Source organism: Tribolium madens, unplaced genomic scaffold (assembly GCF_015345945.1).
Source record: "Tribolium madens isolate multiple individuals breed KSU strain unplaced genomic scaffold, Tmad_KSU_1.1 Scaffold_3;HRSCAF=73;Tcas5.2_LG2, whole genome shotgun sequence".
NCBI classification, from domain to species: Eukaryota; Metazoa; Arthropoda; class Insecta; order Coleoptera; family Tenebrionidae; genus Tribolium; species Tribolium madens.
In genome coordinates this window covers 10,071,648-10,093,923 of record NW_025401006.1, presented here as the reverse complement: position 1 = coordinate 10,093,923, position 22,276 = coordinate 10,071,648, and the positions used below count along the sequence as shown (strand labels likewise).

Below are 22,276 nucleotides of genomic sequence, written 5' to 3'. Positions count from 1 at the left end.
ATTTTTCCAACAAAAATAAGTCAAAGTGCAAAATTTAAATCCTCATAACTTTTTCTCTGGGGCGCGCGTTCTGGCGCACCCTGTATATTTTACGCAACCTAATATACGTTTGATTGAAATGTGTTTGCCCCCTTCCTCATCTTCTCTACTTTTGTAATGATAAGTGACCGTGAGGGTCATAAACATACGCAGTCATCCCTTTTTAACACCTGATGAATCAGCAGATAATCTTTTAGCTATAAAAAAAATAAATTCAAAATTGGGAAAGAATTTTATTGAGTAAATACTGACGTTTAAAGTTGGGTCAATGTCAAAGTCGCGGTAAGTAGGTACTTTTTTATTTTTTTTAATGAGGTAAGCTTATCATTTGTACGTCGAACAAATAAAAACTCAGTTTTTTTGACTTTGAATGTCGATTATGCATTATTTGTGTACTTTTTTCCCCGTTTTCATTCATCACTTTTAATACCAATGTCAGCGGTTCTCAATAGTGCATTTTAGTGGTTTGAATGAGGTCTTTTTTTTTCTCACTAATTTTTGTCTTAAAGATACGTTCAGGGTTTGCATAATGCAGGATTTGAAAATTTACTCTATAATCTGGAAGTTTTGGTAATCTGCCAACTTTCTGTTTGGATTATCCATACATTACTGTAACTCTATTTACAGTTTTAAAGTAATAATTAAACTACACCTTACATGTAAAAAATTTTTATTTTATCATATATTAAGGCTTTTTTATTTAAATGTTTAACACAAAAATACTCGGCCAAGCAAAAAATTACTTGTCAGAACAAAAAATTGAGCAAAAGATCGTTTGATAGAACGAAAAATTGAACACATATTGATAGAAAAACTTAAAATTTCATAATTAAGTAGAATAGCTGTAAACTAAACTTTGCTTCCTCTTGTCTCTATTTTTTTAGTAAGTGCAAAATAAAATAGAATTTACTTGTTTTAATTTTAATGTTTACGAAAGTTAATTTTCTTTTTAGCTTTTTGGCCCCAAGTGTCCGACTCTGTTACAACTTGAATAACTCTAAAATGACCCTGGCAAGAGTTAAATAAGTTTGTTTATAAAATGTCCTGGAAATGTATTCCCAACACGTATGTGAAACTTTTATAGTAGATTTTACTTTCACATTTTAGGAAGAAAAACAATAAAAACCAAATGCGTGAAAAACAACAAATTTATAAGTTGGTAAAGTTTAATTTTCCCGTTAATTATTTCTTGTTAAAGTTTGGTAAACCGCCAAAACAATCCTAAACCTACCAACTATGGTCCCAAGAGGACGCCCAATGTATCGTTTGATAAATTTGATTAGCTATTTAATAGAAAAAACTTTTGTTGTTCAAAAGCGTCGAATTTTCTTTGCTTCTCACTAGAGAATGGGAATCGCAATAGACGAAATTTATAGTCGTAATAATACAAAATTGAAAAAATCCCGCAAACTTAATATGTGAAAAAGGATGAAAAAGAAGACATATTCATAATAAATTTGACAAAAAATCTCATTACTTATTGTGAGATTGTCACAATTATTGTAGCAATTGTGTACTGAGTTGACTAATGACATTTGCCTTTTAACTTATTCCGTTTGAGATTATTCATCCAAATAGAACATTTATCACAAAAAAATTTGATAAACCGGCTCAAGTAATGTAATTAAAGAACACTGCTATCCTTACAATTACAGCAAAGTAACTTTTTATTGCTTGCAAGTCAGTTAAATTTAAATTTCTCAGAGTATCCTGAAAAAGTATGTTCGTAATCATAATTCAGTTGCTTTATTACATGTGGCTGAACAATTAAATTACAAACATTCTGGGTGTTGTTCTGTGAGATTAAAATAAAGCTGGAAACTTAGATAACTTATTGCTCTATACGTAGATACCTTTCTACTAATTGTGCGAATTATGGGAAAAGTGTAATTAGTTGGACAAAGGGAAATGACGAGGTATGTGACAAATGAATTTTAATTAACGTTCCTTCCATCCTTCCAATGCTTCTTTTTAATTGAATTATTTCTGAATGTGTTATAGGAAAACTAATAGAATTTTCATATTTTTAGTAGTCTTTCTGAATAATAAGAGAGAATCTAGCAGAGAAATGTGCGGTTTCAACATTTTGGATAAAGCTCCAAGAACATGCAACAGTAATACATCATATTTTATAAGTGAATAAAACAAAGTAAAATATACCCGTGGCAAAAGTACTGCAGATATTTATTCCACGGGGATTATACATATACAATACAATACTATTTCAATAAAAAATTTAACATTTCCATGGATAAAAAATTGAATTTGTAAAAGAAACGAATAAAAAAATGAAAAAATGAACACACTCAAAGCTTTCTGTTTGCCGGGCTTTCCACTCTTAAGACAAATATACCGGTTAAATCTACTTGAGTATAAACTGTTAATATTCTTCTTTGTCAACACTTAGCTTCCAACTAAACGAGAACAAAGCAAACGTATAAATTTTTTATTTCCACCTAACAGTCGCTCTTAACCTTTGTTCGAAAAACACACATTTGTAGGATGAGTTTTGTTCAAATGATGCCATTGAGCATTGAGCTCCTCATTTGTCTCAATTCTACTGCACACGAAACTGATAAATAGCACAACATACACGTTTGAAATCGATTTTAAATAAATGTTTTTTTTTTGTTAGTATTATTGAGATTTAGGTTAGAATCAGATTAGAACCAAGCTCCTATCTTGTGGTTTGCATACCACTAACAAGCCAAAGTAGTGTGAGAGCATCTGACCTCCGCATTACCATGTTGGAACTACTTCGGGATTAAGTTTTAACGTCACACACAAGTCCCTAATTACCACAAATTCACACGAAGATAACTTTATCACCCCGTAAAATTACGACGAGGCTCATTAGGTCAAAATAATTTTCTATTATCAGAATTTATACTTACAATAATAATAGTCGAACTCCGCACAACTTACCTGAAATAATTTAAATCAGTTTTTTCAGTGTTTGAATTTCACGACGAAGTTGATATATGAAATTATGTTAACGGCATTTTGAGTATTAGTTTATCGTTCAACTAATAGACTTATAGCTTACTGCGAATTATAATCCATATTTATGGTTGCATGAAATTAGACCTTTGGTGAGCAATGGGGCCAAAACGTGCAAGAGAGATAAAGTAACACTGATAAGCTGTAGCCAATCATAAATTGCATTCAACGTATAATGAAAATTGACCCCAGTTTAAATCGATTGCTAAGAACAAAAAATTCGTTAAAAGCCACAAATGTCTGATCATAAATATTTCACTTTACATTTGGGCTTCAAAATTAATATTAATATTAACAATAAGATTTAATGGGATTTTCAAGCCAAAGTACGTGTTTATACACGAATTAGAGCACTCGTCATAAATCTGAATCATAATAATATGTCTAGGGTTGCATGACCATTTTATGACAAATACCATAAACACAATAAATAAAGTTTTATACTTGAATAAATTTACAGTCATAAATCACGTTGAAAATATTAAACTTAAATTAAAAAATCGGTTATAAAGCGCTTGCAAATATGTGAACTTTGAATCGATATGCAGTGGCACTTAATTCCGACATTAAATTGAGCAAAATATTGCAGCCATATCTCCAATTAGTTCGGATTAAGTTCTTACAATAGGAACTAGGAAGTATTTATGAAATTATGATTGTTGTAGATGTATATACATACCTGTTGCTTGTTTTGCATTGGATTTATTTTAGTAATTTTGTCACAATTGTTCAATAAATCGGATCACATTGGAAAATAATTAGAGCAATTGAACAACAATTTTTTATTTTATGTTTTTGTTTTTAAATACGTCAAAATAAGATTATTCAAGCCAGTTCTGATATTTAATTAATTAAACAGATGTTAAAATCGTGGGTTAAGGCTCCAACGTCTTAATTAACTACCGAAATGAATGTTGCACGTACCGTAATAAAATTGTTACAACCCTAGCAAGTAATTTGTGCTATCAGAAGAGAGTGTTTTGTATAAAGTGAAAAATCTTCCGTAATTATCTTAAAATTGTAAACATTTTCCTCAAATGATGAAAATAATTATTCTCAGTTGTCAAAGAGAAATAAGCGCCTTATGAAGTCTTATTGCTTTAAAAATAATGACTTAAAAAGGAAATAAAAGGCGGAAAGCTTGTTTTTTATTGAATGATTAAAGGACGTTTCATGTTTTAAAGAAGTATTAATTCGAAAATTTGTATTTTGTAGTGTCTTTTCTGTTCTAAGTTAAATCTCTAAACCACCGATGGAATTGCAAAAAATAAAATTAAATTTATAAATCAACTTGAAATAGAACCGGCACTGGTTTCGCGAATTAATGGATTTTTAAACCCTAGTTTTAATTAAGTCTACCCTTTCATTTAGGATCAAAATTGCAAAAAACGACGCAAAGTATATATCCACCTAAATTAATAAAACTTCAATAAAGCTGTATTAATATCGCTGATGAAGAGTTGTATATCAAAACTGAGATTCTCCTAAAAAGAAAAAAATGTTGGAAGAATCTTGCTGTGACGAAAAACAAAAGTTAAAAAAGTACTAAAAGCTGTGTTTAACAAACCGAAAAGAAAGCATTATATGGCTTGCAAAAGTTGCAAAGTTTGCTGTTTACTGATTTGAAAATTGACAGATGGGAGGAAAATGTTAAATATGCTGCTAAACTTGTATTTCATGTTTTAAAATAATTAAATGCTAAAGAAAAACAATAACACGTTTGGAAGTGTTAAAATTAGGTAAATTTGGCGATAAAAGCTTAATTTAGGGTCGCGACCATAAATTATTTCAAGTGCCGGCTGAGCACAACTGAGAAAACAATATAAAAAGAAAAATTCAGCCATAAATTCAAAATTAGCGATCTGCATTTGCAAACCCGTTTATAATATCGACAGATACGAGCTATTAAGCTCTCGATTATCCCAAGTTAATTGAAAAATTCGCACTGCGTCTCCTGACCAAAAACTATATCTATTACACGGTATAAATCCAAGACAAATGCTCATGAAAGTTTCACGACGTTACCTGTTAAGTTATGGGCATGAGGATGATTTATTCGAGGACGAAACTATACGGACAGCTTGAATCCTTTATGTAATACGGACTTGGATAACGAAACCATAAGCGCCTCCAGCAAATTGTGAAATATTATCATAATTCCAAAATGAAATTATTGTCGAAAGAAAATGAGACACAACACAATAGAGCTATTTTTCAGCATGATGTAATTTTAAATTAAATCGCCCTTAGCATGAAAACCATATTTTAACGATCGTTACTAGACTTCGATCTTATTATTTATAATAAATGCATTACGTTAACGAGCCATAAAAGCCAAATTGGCCCATTTCACCCCAATTCTGCACTTCTTTTAGGTGCTTTTCTAAGAAGCATGAGGCTTAAGGAGCGTTTTCGCACTGTAATATGCATTTTATGTTGCACAGTTTATGAACTCGTAAATCGGATAGAGGAAAACGGCCATTAGGTGTTTTATACATTTATTTTAATAATTACAGACTTTATTTAAAGTAATTCTGTTTTTATTATACAAGGTGATTCTTTTAGGGCCTATATTAGAAACTTTTTAACTTCTAATGCATCAGATAGAATTTGAAATTTTGTACACAACCCAAATCGACAATTAAATTATTTTCAAAATGGCTGAACTTCCGGAACTACAAGAAATTGGCGCCAACTTTGAAATTTTAAATTGTAGCCACTTATTTTTATTGCATTTTTGAATTCTCCTCTCCAAACTGAGTAAAATATACATACCTATAATCGTTTTCATATTAATGTGCATCGAAGTAGTCGTTGAAAGGTATCATTTTAAGGTGGCAACCATGCGAAAATTCAAACAATTCCAACCTCAATCTTGCCTAAAAATTATTTTCTCAAATAAATGTGTACCCCAGTCTTTGAGGTAGCAAAAATAATTAAAATTGACAACGTACCTAATTAACATAGGGTGGAAAACATAAAGATTTTTTTCATTATTGATGTGATTAAATTTGTTCTGAATGACATTAATGATACTTTTTGTGTGAATCGGCCTCTAATTTAAAGATGCATTTAGACTTCTACAACCTACTTGATGCACATTAATATGAAAAAGAGTATAGTTGTTAGTATTTATCTGTCAATTGACATATGTCAATTTTTTGGTCAAAATTTTTATTTGCAGAGGTTCATTTAAAACCTCACAGCTCTTGGACCGTTTGCGATAAGTGAATAATTTTTTTTGCCTTCGATAACCAAAGGTTCGAAGAATTTCCTAAAATTTTCAAAATTGTCAACTGTCAAATTGCAAAGCTTATATGATTTTTTGAAAATGATATTTAACAAACAGCTATAACTTAGTTTTTTCAAATAAAATGACCCTATTTTTTCAACGGCAATCGAAAGTATGTATATCAATTTGCAGAAGGAGTTGTATCAACATGTCCCATAACCATCTCTTACAGTTTCTGAAGTAATGACGAAAAACGTCTTTTTGTTTTTTATTTTTATAGTCAATCACGTAGGCTTTGGAAAATGATCAATACGTATTAAAGATTTATTCTACATAACACCCATCCGGAATTACGAAGAATTGAGGCAATTATTGAGGCGGCATTTAATAATCTTCAAACAAATGAAATAATGGAAGCCACTCAATCAGTTTACCATCGAGTTTTGGACTGTTTGAAAATGATAAACATATCGAACATCTGTATTAATTAAGTCATATCTTGTATTTTTCCAAAGCCTACGTGATTAATTATTAAAAATAAAAAACAATAACAACAACATCAATGTACTTTTGATTGTCGTTGAGAAAATAGAGTCATTTCATTTGAAAAAACTGAGTTATAGCTGTTTGTTAATGATCATTTTCAAAAAATCATACTAGCCTTGCAATTTGACAGTTGACAATTTTGAAAATTCTAGAAAACTTTTCGAATCTTTGGTTATCGAATGCAAAAAAAAATCACTTATAAAGGGTCAAGAGCTGTGATGTTTTGAATGAACCCCTGCAAATAAAAATTTTGACCAAAAAATTGACATATGTCAAAAACTATGACAGATAAGTACTAACAACTAGAATTTTACTTAGATTAAAGAGGAGAATTCAAAAATGCAATGAAAATAAGTGGTTACCATTTAATATTTCAAAGTTGGCGCCAATTTCTCGTAGTTCCGAAAGTTCAGCCATTTTGAAAATAATTTAGTTGAACTCAGACTGGTTGATACGAGTTATGTACAAAATTTCAAATTCCTATCTGCATTAGAAGTTAAAAAGTTTCTAATATAGGCCCTAAAAGAATCACTTTGTATACTATTAGATTTTTTAATAGTGACACTTCTCAGAAGGTTAACAAAAATTGTTTGTTAAAATTTGCAATTTTTGTTGTATAAGGTCACACAAAGATATCTTTATTTAATAGCAAAGTTGCTAAAATGCCATAAATTCTTATTTATCCTGGCAAAACTAAGGTGAAATGCAAATTAAAGCAACACCGCTAGTGGTATCAAAAATTAAATTAGAAGCTTTTAAAGTAAACAAAATTAGAGATTAAATTTAAATATCAAAGAGTTCGCTTCTATTCCACAAGTTGCATAGTTTTAACCCAGTCTGGAATCAGGAAACAACATTGGTTAATTAAATCAAGGAACACATTCCGACAATTAAGTCTTATTAAAGTTAGAACATAAAAAAGAAATTTACATTTGAAGTTTTAGAAGTTGCTTTGTCTTGTTTGTGGTCTTAACCAAAAATGTCTTCTTATAGTAGATTTATGTTTGTAAAAGCTATTAGACCTGCAATAATCAATCGATGCACGTATTCAGGTTCATTTTAAAGAGATCACGTTCTTGTTTTACCGCAGCACTTGATGGCGTTTAGACAACAATGTTTCTATTTTTGGTTTTAGTTTCGTTGGATAAAAATTTCACTTAATTAAATACAAAAGCTAATAAACAAATTCAAAATCAGACAGCATTCATAATTACAGCTTTAACAAATATATTTGTTTACTATTTAATATTTAATAAAATTCATAGTTAGTATACAAACACATATTGGTTCACTCTCTAAAAAAATATTGTGTTTGGTGCAACATTGACTGCAAATGTTTAATCATCGGTTTTCATTCACTTTATGCCAGTTCTTAAATTGGTCGTAAAATGTAAATTGTTAAGTGCCCCTCAAGCTCCAAATCGGTCATTGCGGTGTTTCCCCCAAACGACAACATTGTTCTTTCAAATCTATATTTTGCATGATGTGAAGTGTTATTTGCGTCGTCTTTGACAGGGTGCGTGATAGAATTTATGATTCGGAAACATTCACGGTCCACATAAAAAAACTTGTGATTATGGGGAAAAAAATGGTGGTGACAATACACAAATGTGTATTCGGTTTGATATATTGATTGGTGAGCTGACAAAAAAATTCTATTTGGGACTGTTGATTTTTTTTCTTGTTTTGATATCTGATATATGTGCAAGTTGAGGTGATTACAGTACAGAGCCTGTAACAACTTTGGCGGGTATGACAAGATTTCAATTTGTTGTGTCTATATACATTGTCACGTGCACATTGTTCGCAGGAAGTTGCACGACAATCATCGTAAGACAGTTGTATTCAAGATGGAAATTTCAATTTGGCCGAACTGAATTTGACAAGAAATACAAGATCAATAAAAATCTAAGAGTAATTATATATAAACATGAATATTATTGTTACTTACGATTCCGGAATAAAATAATATTTGTGCAAGGAAAAACTTTCCAGTCTTGTACCTAACACAAACAGCTTTCCATAATTTTTTGGATAAAACGATTTTGTATAAGTGTATTTCAAATGAATTGAAAGTAAAACAAAAATCATCAGTAGGTAAATTAACGCCATTGTTATTTATTTCATGTTATTACGTTAAATTCAGGAATGATTACAAAAGTGCTTCCACAACAACGCCGGATTAAAGTATTAAATTTCGCTTTTGGAGTACCTTTTCTTTTTATTTAAAGAGATTGCAGTCTGATTACATGCACCAAGAAGAGAATTGCAAATCTGATTCAGGAGTGCCGGAAGAAATGTCCTTGAAGTAAATCCTCCCCTCTGTTAAAATCTTATTAGACTTTTCATAAAGAAAGGACATTTTACCAAATCACAGTTGGAGCTTCTGTAAATTATTAATTACAAGAGACAATTTATAATAATTAGTCCACATTTCATGTCGAAACGCCATTGTAAGTATCATAAATTGGCAGGATTTGCACTAAGTGCATTTTCGGTTAGTCGAGGCATTGATTGATTGTTGAAAAGTTGAATATTAAGTGCCAACTTTTGTATAAGTTTTAAATTAAATGCACCTACCGAAGTAGTGCATTCGACATATTTTGATAAATTTCGGCAATGGACATTAGGTCTAAAGGGGTATTTTACGCAATACATTTGGCAGGAAGCCAACCATTATAGACATTATGCGCCAAATATCGATGCACAGACTCACATTTTTTTCTTTGCCTATTTGATTCTGCGGCGCACCGATCCATATTTGTAGTTCACTAGAACACTGAAAGCTTAACTCCTTGTATTTTAGACAATTCTCAAATAAAAGCATATTTGATATTTTGCGTGTCCCGGAATTGAAAAGCACACTAAGTATAAATTTTGATTTGGATAAAATTCCACGTTTAGCATTAGTGCACTTTGTGTATCGAAAATCTGCCTTGCATGAAACAATAATTTGTATTTCGAGTCGCTGAAGCTTTCAGAAATTTCAGAATGAGTGTTGAGCAAACATCTGTTTTGGTATTCATTCCTACATGATTTATGGCTTTTACTTTTCGTTGAGTGTACTTGAAAGAAGTGCCTCAATTCAACAGTTTCTTTTGTTGAAATGAATTACCGACTCTGCGTCCACTTTTAAGAAAAATCAATGTTAGGTATTAAATTATTATCAGAAGAGAAGATCGAATACCGCTTAGGCTGAAACTTTGCTACTTTGCAACAACTTTTGTGGTAACTTTATTAAAATACCTTGAACAAGTTACTGCGTTAAGCTATAAAATATGATGAAGCGGTGGCTGAAAAATTTATAAATAAAACGGATGATCCACGTGGAGTGTTTGTTATGCCATGCGACAAGAAAAACGTATTGAACGTCAACTTGAAATTATTCAAGTGTTGAAGTTGTGCTGCAATGCATTTGCTTTTGTCGTATTTGCAAACACTTTGTCATTTTGTCCGATCGACATAAATAAACAAGTCACGTATTTTGAGAATTTTCATTTTAAAAACAATTAGCTCTTTTGTATTCACATCCATTGTAAAATGCATATCAATAAATGACAAGTGTCAGAACGAAAAGCTGGGTAAATCCCTTCTTCCATTAATATTGTTATAAGAAAGAGAACGGGAATTAATGTCACTTGCCTCGAGACTTGTAATACTTTATAAGAAATGGTGGCTAAAATGCGTTAGCTTTGTCATAGTTAATATTTTAGGTGTCACCAGACAGAAATGTTGTAATCTGCAATAATTAATTCCCTACTTAAAAAATATTAAAACATTCAACGATATTTTAAATAAGAGAAAATCAAAATTTAGCTCTTATGAAAATTAAGTATCACACACAAAAAAATATAAAAAGACAGAAAAATATTCACATTTAAACATTTTAGAAAAAAAATACCATTAAATTTGTGTCTACTTTATTATTTTTTCCAATTAAAATTAGAACACTCTTGCTGCGCTTTATTGAAATAATGATTAGTTTGTCGCTTTAGTATTAGTAAAATCACAATAGAAAAAAAGCATAAAATGTTCTTTTCTCCCTTGTGAATAAGTTTTAGGTACATTTTTATCTACCCTGCGCCAGAACTCGAGCCCCAGAGAAAATGCCATATAAGGTAAGATACCAGGAACATGGAAAAAATGGTAAAAAAATTTATCTATAAAAATTTCGAAGTTATGAGGGTTGAAAGTTTGCAGTTTGACTCTATTTATTTCTGTTGGAAAAATAATTTTCCAAGTTTTTTTGCTATAGGCTATTAAAAGAGGAAACAAGGAAGCTGTATCTTAAATTGTAACTCTGTTCAATGTTATTTGTGGCTTTTATTGGCAAAATTTTTGTCCCTTTACTAAATAATTGTAAAAAAACATATACAAGATCATCAGTATTTGACAGATAGAATTTTTTAAACATTTTTTTCATGTTCCTGGTATCTTACCTTATTTGAAATTTTTCTCTGGGGCGCGAGTTCTGGCGCATCCTGTATAATAAGCAATTATTTGTAGGTTATTATTTATCATTTATAAGTTTCCTGACACTTTTACACATAATTTCTTACTCTTGAATTTTGTAACCAGTATTAGTCAAGCGATAATATTATAATTAAAAAAAAATGAAAAATATTTAATAATTGTTAAAACAATATTTTGTAAACATTGTTGGTAATATTAGCATAGGAACAACCTTTAGGTGGTTTTATTTTTATAAATATGTGTCAGAAAATTGATTAATCACTAATTTATTACTAGTCAGTTACAAAGCAAATTTGAATTTAAAGTTGTAACTCTCTTAGTAGTTAGAGCAGAGTATTTTTAATTATACATTATTTAATTACATAGCTACCACACTCTCTGTGTGTATTTTTTGGTAATTCTAAAGTATTTAATGAATCTTTTTTAAATCTTATCTACCTACATACCGTTGGAAAATCTATAGAAAATAAATTGCTAAATCCTTAAATATATGCAAATATTACACGAGCTTTTGTATCTACAATGAGACAAAGAAGCTTTTGTCGTCTTTTCGATCATTTTTCTACACAAGAGTGCGTTTGTATATTTGTTAGACTGAGTTCAAACACATAAAAATTTCCCTAAATTTCTAACTAATTGGAAAGCCTTTATAAAAACTCTTCCAGAAAAATTATTTTTCTTTCGACATAACAGGACTTATTTGTAATAGCATTTGCATAACGAGGTACTAAAGTTTTTTTTTTCACAAATATGAGGTTTAATATCCATAGAAGTGTAAAAAATAAATAACTTTAGTCAATTTAGACAATTTCCGACTGTTTTGTCAATTTTAGAAACGATTATAATTTTCGAACGATTTTAGAAAAAAACTAATTAGTTACAATAAAAAGAACGACTCATAAAGAATTATCATTTTCTAAACTTGGAGAATATTTTAATTGGAAAGCTCTTATTCTAAAAAAAAAGTCAGTTAAACAAATTATTTGCCTCTCGGTAAATCATGTCAGCAATTAAATCAATAAATATTTGAACTATGAAAGCACTTATTTAGCAAAAACAGTAAAAATAAGCTCATTTATCACTTTTTAAACCTATTATTATATTTATATTATTATAGTTCTAGAAAACTATTTAGATGTTATCAGTTAATCATAAATGTCAATAGAAGCGACATTTGCTTCCAAGTGTTCATCCCTACAAATCACTTCAAACTAGAGCAGTGATTATAGCAGTTCGGAGGATTATCCTTTTTCCCTGAAGACATCCGCGCTTCGAAGGTCTTATAAGCAGATTTGCATTTCTCGAGTCTTGCAGGCAAGAAAATGTCATTACGCGACAAATGACCAGCTTACTGTGCAATTGTCTTTTATGATATTTGGTATATAAACTAAATCGTTTTATAGGATTCGTCTTATAGAAAGATGATCAGATAAGTCAGGAGAGAAGGGTTCAGTCATCGACTTGACATTTTCCATCTTAAGCTAAGATAAGAGTAAAATACAACGGCCAATGCAGACGGAAGTTATAAAAGAAGTCTTTTATGACTAGGAGATAGTTGCATATCCTGAAGATTCCCAAGAGTATGAATTGTTATGTGAGCAGCAAGTAAAGAGGTCAGATAAAACGTAGTAGTTTTTTCTCAAATTAGAAACTTAATTACATTAGTGATAGATAACGCTAATATATTATTTCGACAGAACCCTTTTGCTTCGGTTATTAGTTATTGATTTCTGTTAGAACCCTATTTTGCATATTTATAGGCTAGACGACGGAAAACTGATTTTTATTTAATACCTAGCAATCCATTAAATAATTTATCTTTTGTGTATATACCATTAACAACTTTTTGTTAGAAAAAAAAGCTTATCACACAACCCTTAATTGACAAGAGAAAATATTGATAATCTATATTTGTTTTGTCACCTTCAAACATCAAACAGTTTTACAAACCATAACGTTACGAACCGTCTATTAATAAATAATTTATGTGTCCATCGAAACAGTTGCAAATACAGTAGAATGATAAATAATTTAGACACATTTGCTCCTAAAATTGCAACTCTATTAGTATTCGCTAATGTGCGCTGTCTGAATAGAATAAGTTGGCACAAGTTCTTGTTATTGACATTTTGCTAATTTTTTTTCACGGTTTAATCAAGAGTAAAGTGAACGATAAGTCAGGTATGCAAAACGAATTGCTTTAGTAAAATAGAAAAATTGTAAAAATAAAATAGTTAGGATGATATACGATGTGATGGCTACCTGCACGTAGACATTATGCATTAGCATGCAAAATGTGCATTAAGAAAAATTGCTTTTATAAAAAATGTAAAAATACAATATATGGTCGCAAAAATTAATGAAGTGTTTAACTTTTTCCACTTAAAAGATCAAAAGAGAAGATTATAGGTTCGATATCACTCTTTGGAATATCATTTTCGATATCGCCTCTACGACATTAATAATGCCTTTAATATAGATGTTACTCTATGACGAGAAGAGAATAATTTTGTAAAATAAGCTTCATTAGGGGCTTAAAGTACTCAAGCTTCCCTGAAGTTACTTACATGTGAAAATTAATGCAGGCATTTAACAAACATTTTTCAAGCATAAAATTTAAACTTGCAAAGTTTTAAATTAAAGTTTACCACTCTTATAGGCTACATACAAATGACATGACTTCTTGTTGTTTTACAAACTAGTTGATTTTGTAATAAAAATAAATTGAGAAAGCAATTCAATCACACAAAATGTTTTTAAATATTTTTTTCAATGTTTGATAAAATTTAAACTTGATTATGCGTTACTTTTACGCAATTCAAGGAAAATATCCTAAAATAAATAACTTAATTAAACATCAACTTTATAGTAAATCCTTCAATACGTCCGCTTTTAATTAACCCCGAGTGTTTAAGTAACAGGCATTTAGATTACAATCAAGTTTCTATTGTCTTATTTACTAGCGCCACAAATTTGTACAACTTTTTAAGTAATATAATATTTATATTTGAACAAGATTTAATGGCAACTATCTGCGTATCATTTTAAAATTCTATCTTGAAATATTAAAACGCATAAGGGGTTAAGAATTTTCCTTTTACTGCTTTGAAAATATGTAGTAAAAATTTTACGATAAAAGTGTCGTAAGAGCTTGAAAATATTAAATGCATTCATATTTTAGAATTCTATTCAGGGTTGCAATAAATATTTTTCAATAACATAAAACGAAAGAAATGATTTTTCCTGTGATGTCCATCTTTAATTTGCAACCGTAAAAGCATCATTTCAACTTCACTCATTCAAAAAAGTTGCCTTTTTACTTTTTAATTAAACTGGTTAAAAATTAAACAGACTTTTTTATTGATTTTATCGAGTTTCAACAAAGTTGGAGAAAACCAAATCAAGTGATTAAAAACCCAATTAAATTTTTCAAGTCTTGTTTCACTTTGACTAAAATGACAAAAGTTTCCTGCAAGCATCGACGAAATTTACTTTTCCGGAGTTTACTCGAAAGCTCGTTTCCGGTGGAAAATAAACAAAAGCTCCTTTGAAACTTTGTACTTACCGATAGTTCACTAGTGTTTAAGACGTTAGCTCCAAGTCGGGCAGATGGACGCACAAGTAGCACAGCAGGAACACAAATGAAGGTGTGCGCCGTTTCCTGCGGGTTGAGCTTTATACCTCGCGCCTGGCCTGCGCTCTTCTAAAAGCTCGCAGGACTGCCGATCCGAAAACCAGAACACTGGCAAAACTCGGAGCTTGTATTGTTTTTGTAAATATCTGTTTGACACGTTTGAATATTATATTTGCGTTTTATTGATCTCCTTTAATAGATTTTCGAGATAAACACACAGGAAATTCGCACAAATTTTACGCTCCAAATAGGAATTCGCTTTCGCAAGGGTGGTTTTGTGTTACGTTACGCACTCTGTTATGCAGTAATAACCCACACATTCAAGCAAAGTAGACGAAAAACGAAAGAAAGAATTCCAAATTTTTTTAACTCGTCATTTTATACCCAGGAATTTCAACAAATATATTCTCACAAAAACCTACAATACAACAGGAGTTGTATTTATAAAAGAATTCTTTTTCTGTTTATATCAAAGCAAACATCTTTAAGAATTAACAATACATTTAATGAGTAACTAAAGTCTGTTTTTTTTAAATGGAAATTACCAAGTCAAAATTTTGGTGAAAAAATTGGTAGCAGCTTGTCTCCATAGCCACAAATTTTGTTTGCTCTTTGTTTTTGTCCCTAGAAATTTTGTTAAAAAATTATGGTTATGTTTTCAAATTGAGATGTCAAAATTTTGACTTTTATTAATCTTGTGTGCCTGTTTGCTCTTTGAAAGCGCTATAATTGAATACCTGAGGACAAACATCATTACCTAAGGTCTAAAGACAGAATTCAATGCTAATAATTTTGACAGAAACACACCGCAAGTAAGTATAATGTTGTGGACAAAAATGAGATTCTTGTTAAAAAAAAACTTTGAAGAAAAAGGATGTATATACAGAAAAAAGCTATTTAGCAATAGATACAAGTAGGTATGATGATTAGCAATAAATTTTGTGTAATTTATTAAAATGAGCTCAAAGTTGATGCATTTTATAAATTCTTCTTCAGCTTTAGTTTCAAAATTGTTACTTTTTCAACTCGTTCCTCAAAAACGATGCACAAGACACTAATTTAATTGCGTTCTTTCCGAGGTTCTTTTTAAAAATTAAGAATGTTTAGGAAACCTGCATTACAAATTGCGTCTATACTTTAACAGGCCCTTTTCTAACTTCCTGCTTGCGAACTATTCGTTTCCAAATTTCAAAAAACTGTCAGTGTAACGAATTTGTTTCTTTTTTGGTGTTTCGTCTCTAAATTTTCTTAAACGATTTTTTGAGTTGACGTTTGGCATTTCCATTTAAAAAAACAGACTTTACAAATTAAAAATGTATAAAAAGCAGAGTTTCCAAATTAAAATTTTGAGTAAAAATTAAAATTTGGTGCTCATTTCAAAATTAAGTCACCTGTAGCAATAGCCACTAAATTCAAACTGTTTTTTTTTTTCTATAAAAGATGAACAAATAATTTTTTTTCTTGTTTCAATAAATTGTTATTTTAAACGATTTAAAGTCACAACCAAACATCATATTATTTATAAAAAATGCACAATTTTATAAGAGTCAACTAACGTTTTAACAAGGCCCATTTCGCACCATTTCAACTTCTGAAAAACAAAATGTGTAGATAATATATATTGTTACCAGCCTTAGTAAAAATTACTTACTTCGTCCACACGAAATATCGCACATTATTTCACTCTCATTATTGTACGTGGACCCATCTGATGCACACACCGGTTTGTAGTCATTGGAGACAATACACTGTCTTATGCAAGCTCGAAAGTTTGGAGGAAGAGTTGTTGCTTTTGTTGTTGCTGGCCGAATTGTAGTTGGCTGAGGTTTTGACGAACAAGGTCCATTGTTACGTATTTCAGCATCTAAAAATGTTTTTTTTTTATATACTCACATTGGGAATAAAAACTTACTAATTCCACACATTTGGGCACATTTAAATCGACTTGGGTTATCATAAGTCACGTTATTAGTGCCACATACAGGGTTGTACTCGGTTGTTTTGGGGCATCGTTTAAAACACGAAGAGTTTAAAGTTCCAAAAGATTGAGTTGCACTTGTGGTAGTCATTGTTGAAGTTACTGGAGGTGTACAAATTCCATCGTGTAACTTATCAACCACTAAAAATTATTTTAATTTACATAAAAATTGCAAATTTTGAGATACAGACTTACTCCTGCCACATTTTTTGGCGCAATACAGTTTACTTTCATGATCATAGTTCATATTGTCGGTACCACAAACAGGGTCATAGGTACTTAAAGAAGGACATCGTTTAACACATTTACGATATGTGCGACTAGGGGTAGTTGAAGGGATTGGAAGTGAAGTGGTTGATGGGTTTGGACTGGAAGTGGTTGATGGATTTGGAATAGAAGTAGTTGATGGGTTTTGATTTCCTGTTGTAGATGTTGGTCTAAGAGTTGTGGAAGGTTTTTCCGTAGTAGAAAAATAAGGATCTACTTCTTCCCAGTTCCAGCCATCTGATGCAGGAGAAGCAAAAATTTGGGCAACGAAATTAACTTTAATTTGTTAGTAATTAAGTAATCAATCATCTAAATTAAAAAAAGACTTACGTGCAAAAAATAGAAACAATTTTGTCCCCATAATGATGCTTTCACAGCTCTATAAAAGCAAACCTTCACTTTTAAAATCTGCTTGAGAATGTCATCAAGATATTGGAAAACGTTTTAGTTGCTATTAAATAAATTGTTTGAAATTACCATTCGTGCACACCACTACCTCATTAACGCTGTTATTTAGTTATCACCAGTCTTTAGTTATATTAAATATCAATTATAAAGTCTCCCAAAATTTTATATAATTTAGATTTGGAGCAAAAAACTGTTAAAAATTTTTGAATCAAAATGTACAATTCTGAACTTATTGCAATCTATCAAAGTTTGAAATTTTATTAAATATTCTTTTTTTTGTGTTTGAAACTTTGAACAGTGTCATTGTCTAATTTGCATTTAATACCTGATAATACACAACAATAATTATTTTATTAGAATAAATATTTCAACTTGTCTGTTGGTTTCCACAGCCATAAAACACTTTGATTACAATTTAATGACTTTTTAACACGCTCATTACAAATCATTACCCAAACATTTGGTGTCGTGTATCAAACAATTTGTTCCTAAAAATAAAAATCTCGAAGAAAAATCTATTATTTTAATGCAACAATAGCATCAACAGTTTAATTAAGTGATTAGATATATCCTTTGTGATAGAAAAGCCGAAGTATAATTAAATTATACCCATTGTTCGATAACAATTGATTCTTCCTATAAAAAACCAACAGTGTAAACAGTTTCTTTGCGGATAAATCCTGATTTAACTACAAACTAATCATCACTAATGGATGTTTAACCCATATTAAGATAATTCGTAACAAAACTGCGTTTGTTATTTTTTTTTCTATATTATAAATAAAATAGACGGAGAAAATTAATGACATATTTTCCGTTACCACAAATTCCTTTGAAAGTGTTCTGTTTGTATTTTGTATTTCAAAATAATTCTAAAATGTGTTTACAGTAAATACCTATCGCTTATAGAATATTTGAGGTAAAGCTGTGTAAATTTCCACTTGATTAGTAATTCCTCTTTTTGTATTCCCTGGCGTATAGTCCGTTTACAATCCGTCTTATGTATTTTACCAATGGTTTTGGCAGATAAATTTTGCTATTAAGAGTTGAATGGAATTGGAGTTGAGTCCGCCTCCTGCGATGCTTCAGGCCTTCAATGCTTTGGCTCTACTAAATAAATAAGGCGGTTACGTATTTCAGAAACATCTTTCAGCAGGATTAACCAGAAATCAATAGGTCAAACTTCGTTTTTGTTTAATATACCGAAATTGAGCAAAAAGGGCTCAACGCTGCAACTCAAGCTTTAATATTTGACGAAACATCATTTTGATTTTTTAGATATTTTATTGATTCCGTAGTGGCGACCAGCTGAACTCCCTGGACAATAAACCGGAAATGTGACTAATGACCCAAGAAAGTGAAGGAAATGACAAATTTTTCGAAGAATTTAGATGTAGCGCTTTTACTGCTCTTATCTCGTGTGTCCTAATGTTTGGTAAATTCCCGTGGGTGACTATTTATGAATGGGAGCATATGTCAACAGATCAATTTTAAAGGAATGTATTCAGTATTACGTAATTTCGGTTAACAATTTAGCACATTCCCTCTTCATTGTAATGTGAATGGTTTCGATTATTTGAACGTTAGCAAAGGATAAATTATTGAAGTTATATCTAACAGATGTGCAGTCTCAAACATTCGAGGATGTTATTATATCCAGATATAAAGCAGAAATCGGAAGTATTAAGAGCAACGATTTTCTTCATCATTAGGCAATTTCACCAACTCGGCGGCTTTAAACTTAGAATCCCTCAGCAAAATCCTGTACAGATGAGTTATGTGTTTAAACTACTTATTCCTTCGATTATCCTTTTTTGTCTCCATTTACAGAATTTAATAATATTTTGAGCCCACACTGTCTTAATTTTTTGTAGATTATCGAATCATTAAATTACTAATAACTCTTTTTTCAATTAATCCAAATACAAAGCAAATAAATCTGCTAACCAGTTTAATTAATTAAATCTCTCTCTGAATTTAAAACTGAATCAAAACCAACATCTTTCATTCCACGACAGCTCCGATTGTTGGATTAATTTATAAAGTGTCAAATTCACTAAAAATGCAAACAATACTGAAAAACAAAGCAAAGCAAAGATAACAAAATTAATTTCTCCCTCTTTCGATTAGCAAAAAAATTCAATCTTCTTATTATTATTCTTAATTAGGCATTCCCACCTTCCCCTTAATTCAGTTTGATAATGGAATGAAATGAAGCAGTCTTAACTTTACAAATCTTCGGCTTCCTCCTATCCAATTTCAAATGCAGACCAATAAATATGAAGGAAGTTTTGCTGATAAAGCTTTACTCGCCGTGATTGTGCTTGAAAAGTTACAAGGGCATATTAAATTTTCAATGCTTTTTATTTCATGTTTTTACAGTTGGAATTAATTTTAAGAACGTTTTTGCTATGTGTAAACAGCTAAACAATTCTAAAATAGACACACAAAGCTGAATCGAAATGCAAAGGAGTACAGGACACATAGGATAATCCTCCTGAAATTCGTTTCTTAGAAAAGCAGCAGAGCGGTCAGTTGAAATCTGTCTGATTCAATGCACTCAAATGAAAGCATGTCAGACTAAATGTAGAATATTTCAATTAATCAGTGAAATATAAAATAATTGAATTCTTTGTTGCAACATATTTGTAATGTCATTAAATTATAATAAAACATTTATAGCATATTTAAAATGTTTTCCAGCTTTTGTGAATATTTTGTACGTAAAATCGATAACAGAATAATGTAAAATATTTTTTGTTTACTGTGTGTAAAGCCCTTCCAATTAAGAACAACCCTTCGCAAAAACGCGTTGCTTAACTTCACACAAACGAAATGAAAACACAAAATCTGAGTTAGTGAGCAAAAAGAAAATTCTCGTTGCTGTTTCACAATTTAGGGAGAGAAACACTAATGGTTACACAAAATTGTTCCCCGCGGATTTTCGTTTAGACAGCTTTACCAATGTTTGTTTACTCTGTCTCTTTTAGATCAATTTCTCAATTCAGATCAAGAAAAAGAAGTTTAAAAATACTCCATTTTTATTACTAGTGATAAAAAATTAAATAATATTAATAAACAAGTAGAAAGATAAGTGGTCACGTAATTTTGGCCATGCTTAATCCATTATTAATGTTGAATAAATGGAACACAAAAACCGGTCGAAAACGAAAAACGCCTGAAATTGCCTCTGGAGACTGAATATTTTATAAAAATAGAAATATGTTTTTCATAACAAAAGTTACTTAAGCTTTCATGTGCTGTCAACATCAAAGTTAACGTAAAATGTAATTCACCCCACATTTAAGTATTCAGTTTTTGAAAATTTATAATACGATTTAAAAAAATTAATAGTTTTCAATCGCGCATAAAACCATTAGACAATTGTGTACTTTCTATCGTAAATTTTCATTTGTGTTGTTCTCACATCAGAAAGAATTATTAATGCACGTATATTCTGACCTGTTATTAAATAATTATTATGAAATGTGAAATACATGCTTATAACACATTATAATCTATTATGGTCGTTCATTAGAGAGAAGAACCATAATATAAATGAGAGCAATTTAGTGTCATGTTACTTTATTTACTAACAGATATTGGGAAAATAGTTTTTTTGTACAATTTTTTTTATTATGATTTAATTCTTTTCAAAAACCATACAGACTTCGTATGCACAATAAACATTTTTTATTACATTTAGTATATAAAACAGACGAGACACAAAAGACTCAAAAATACTTACATTGATTTTTAAAAAGTAATCTTTATAAAAAAGGTACCTTTTCTGTGTTTTAGAAAACCCTTTTATGTTAGAACACGGTAAAATAAAGCTTCAGCTTTTAGCTAGTAGATGTCTCTTGCACATTGCTCTCAAAATAAATTGCTTTATTTGGAAAAAACAATCACTAAAAAGTAATAGTAAAATATTTTATGTAATTTATTTAATTTTTGGTATGTGGATGGTAAGAATAATTTTTAATTTTCTCGTTGTTTTAATTATTTAAATCATTACATTTGTGTTTAATTAGAAGTACTTGTTGGTCAACACATTTTAATTCAGTGGTAGAAATACACTTTTTTTTTCAGTTAAAAACAACAACTCGATAATGGTTTACAAAAATAACTTTCTTAAGACCTCCGTTTGCTTCCCATTCCTTTAAATCGATCATTATAAATTAAATTCTTTATTCAAACCGCATCAATCTAAATATTGACGTTTTAAATGGAATAGAGTTTCCATAGCTGTACCAAAAAATTCGCTCCAAATCTTATGAAGACTTTCTCATCTGTTTAAATGTCTGTCTTTTCAACATAATTACCCCTTATAATATAAACACATATTTTTCCATGCATTAGGAAATTGCAGAAAAAATTGCATACACTGTTTAAATGAGTGTTTGACACTCTATTCATAACAGAAACAATACAAGCAGTGAGGATAACAATAAAGTGAAAGAACTGCACATGAATATTCGAACCGTCTATTTTATATTCCACGGTCTTGAGTCACAAAAGTCTGAGAAATAAACGATTTTTACTAATACATTACAAAATTCTCGTATGTTCTAAACGTGTCTACGGTAATGTAATATACTTCAAAAAACATTTAACTAAGATAAATTATAGCAGAAATCCCATACAAAGTAGTAGAACACTTTATAATTAGTTTAACTTTGGTGGATGCGCCGGGATA

At 30.2% G+C, this 22,276-nt stretch overlaps 2 protein-coding genes across 3 annotated transcripts in view; both read right to left on the bottom strand.

The window, feature by feature from the left end:
* LOC123007395 (calexcitin-1) overlaps window positions 1–14,976 on the bottom strand; it is a 44,420-nt gene extending 29,444 nt beyond the window's left edge. The window contains exon 1 of one of the 2 annotated variants that reach the window (XM_044402679.1): window positions 14,856–14,976. The gene's annotated coding sequence lies outside the window, so the exon portion shown is untranslated. The remainder of the gene's footprint in view (window positions 1–14,855) is intronic. The other variant, XM_044402681.1, reaches the window with a different exon arrangement.
* A 1,507-nt stretch (window positions 14,977–16,483) lies between these two features.
* On the bottom strand, window positions 16,484–17,644 carry LOC123007705 (agrin-like). Its single transcript, XM_044403120.1, has 5 exons — window positions 17,500–17,644; window positions 17,098–17,445; window positions 16,837–17,043; window positions 16,576–16,788; window positions 16,484–16,515 (listed from the first exon to the last, which is right to left on the bottom strand). The coding sequence occupies exons 1-5, from the start codon at window positions 17,528–17,530 to the stop codon at window positions 16,484–16,486; spliced, it is 831 nt and encodes a 276-aa protein (XP_044259055.1). The 5' UTR covers window positions 17,531–17,644.
* Between the last annotated feature and the right edge of the window lie 4,632 nt (window positions 17,645–22,276).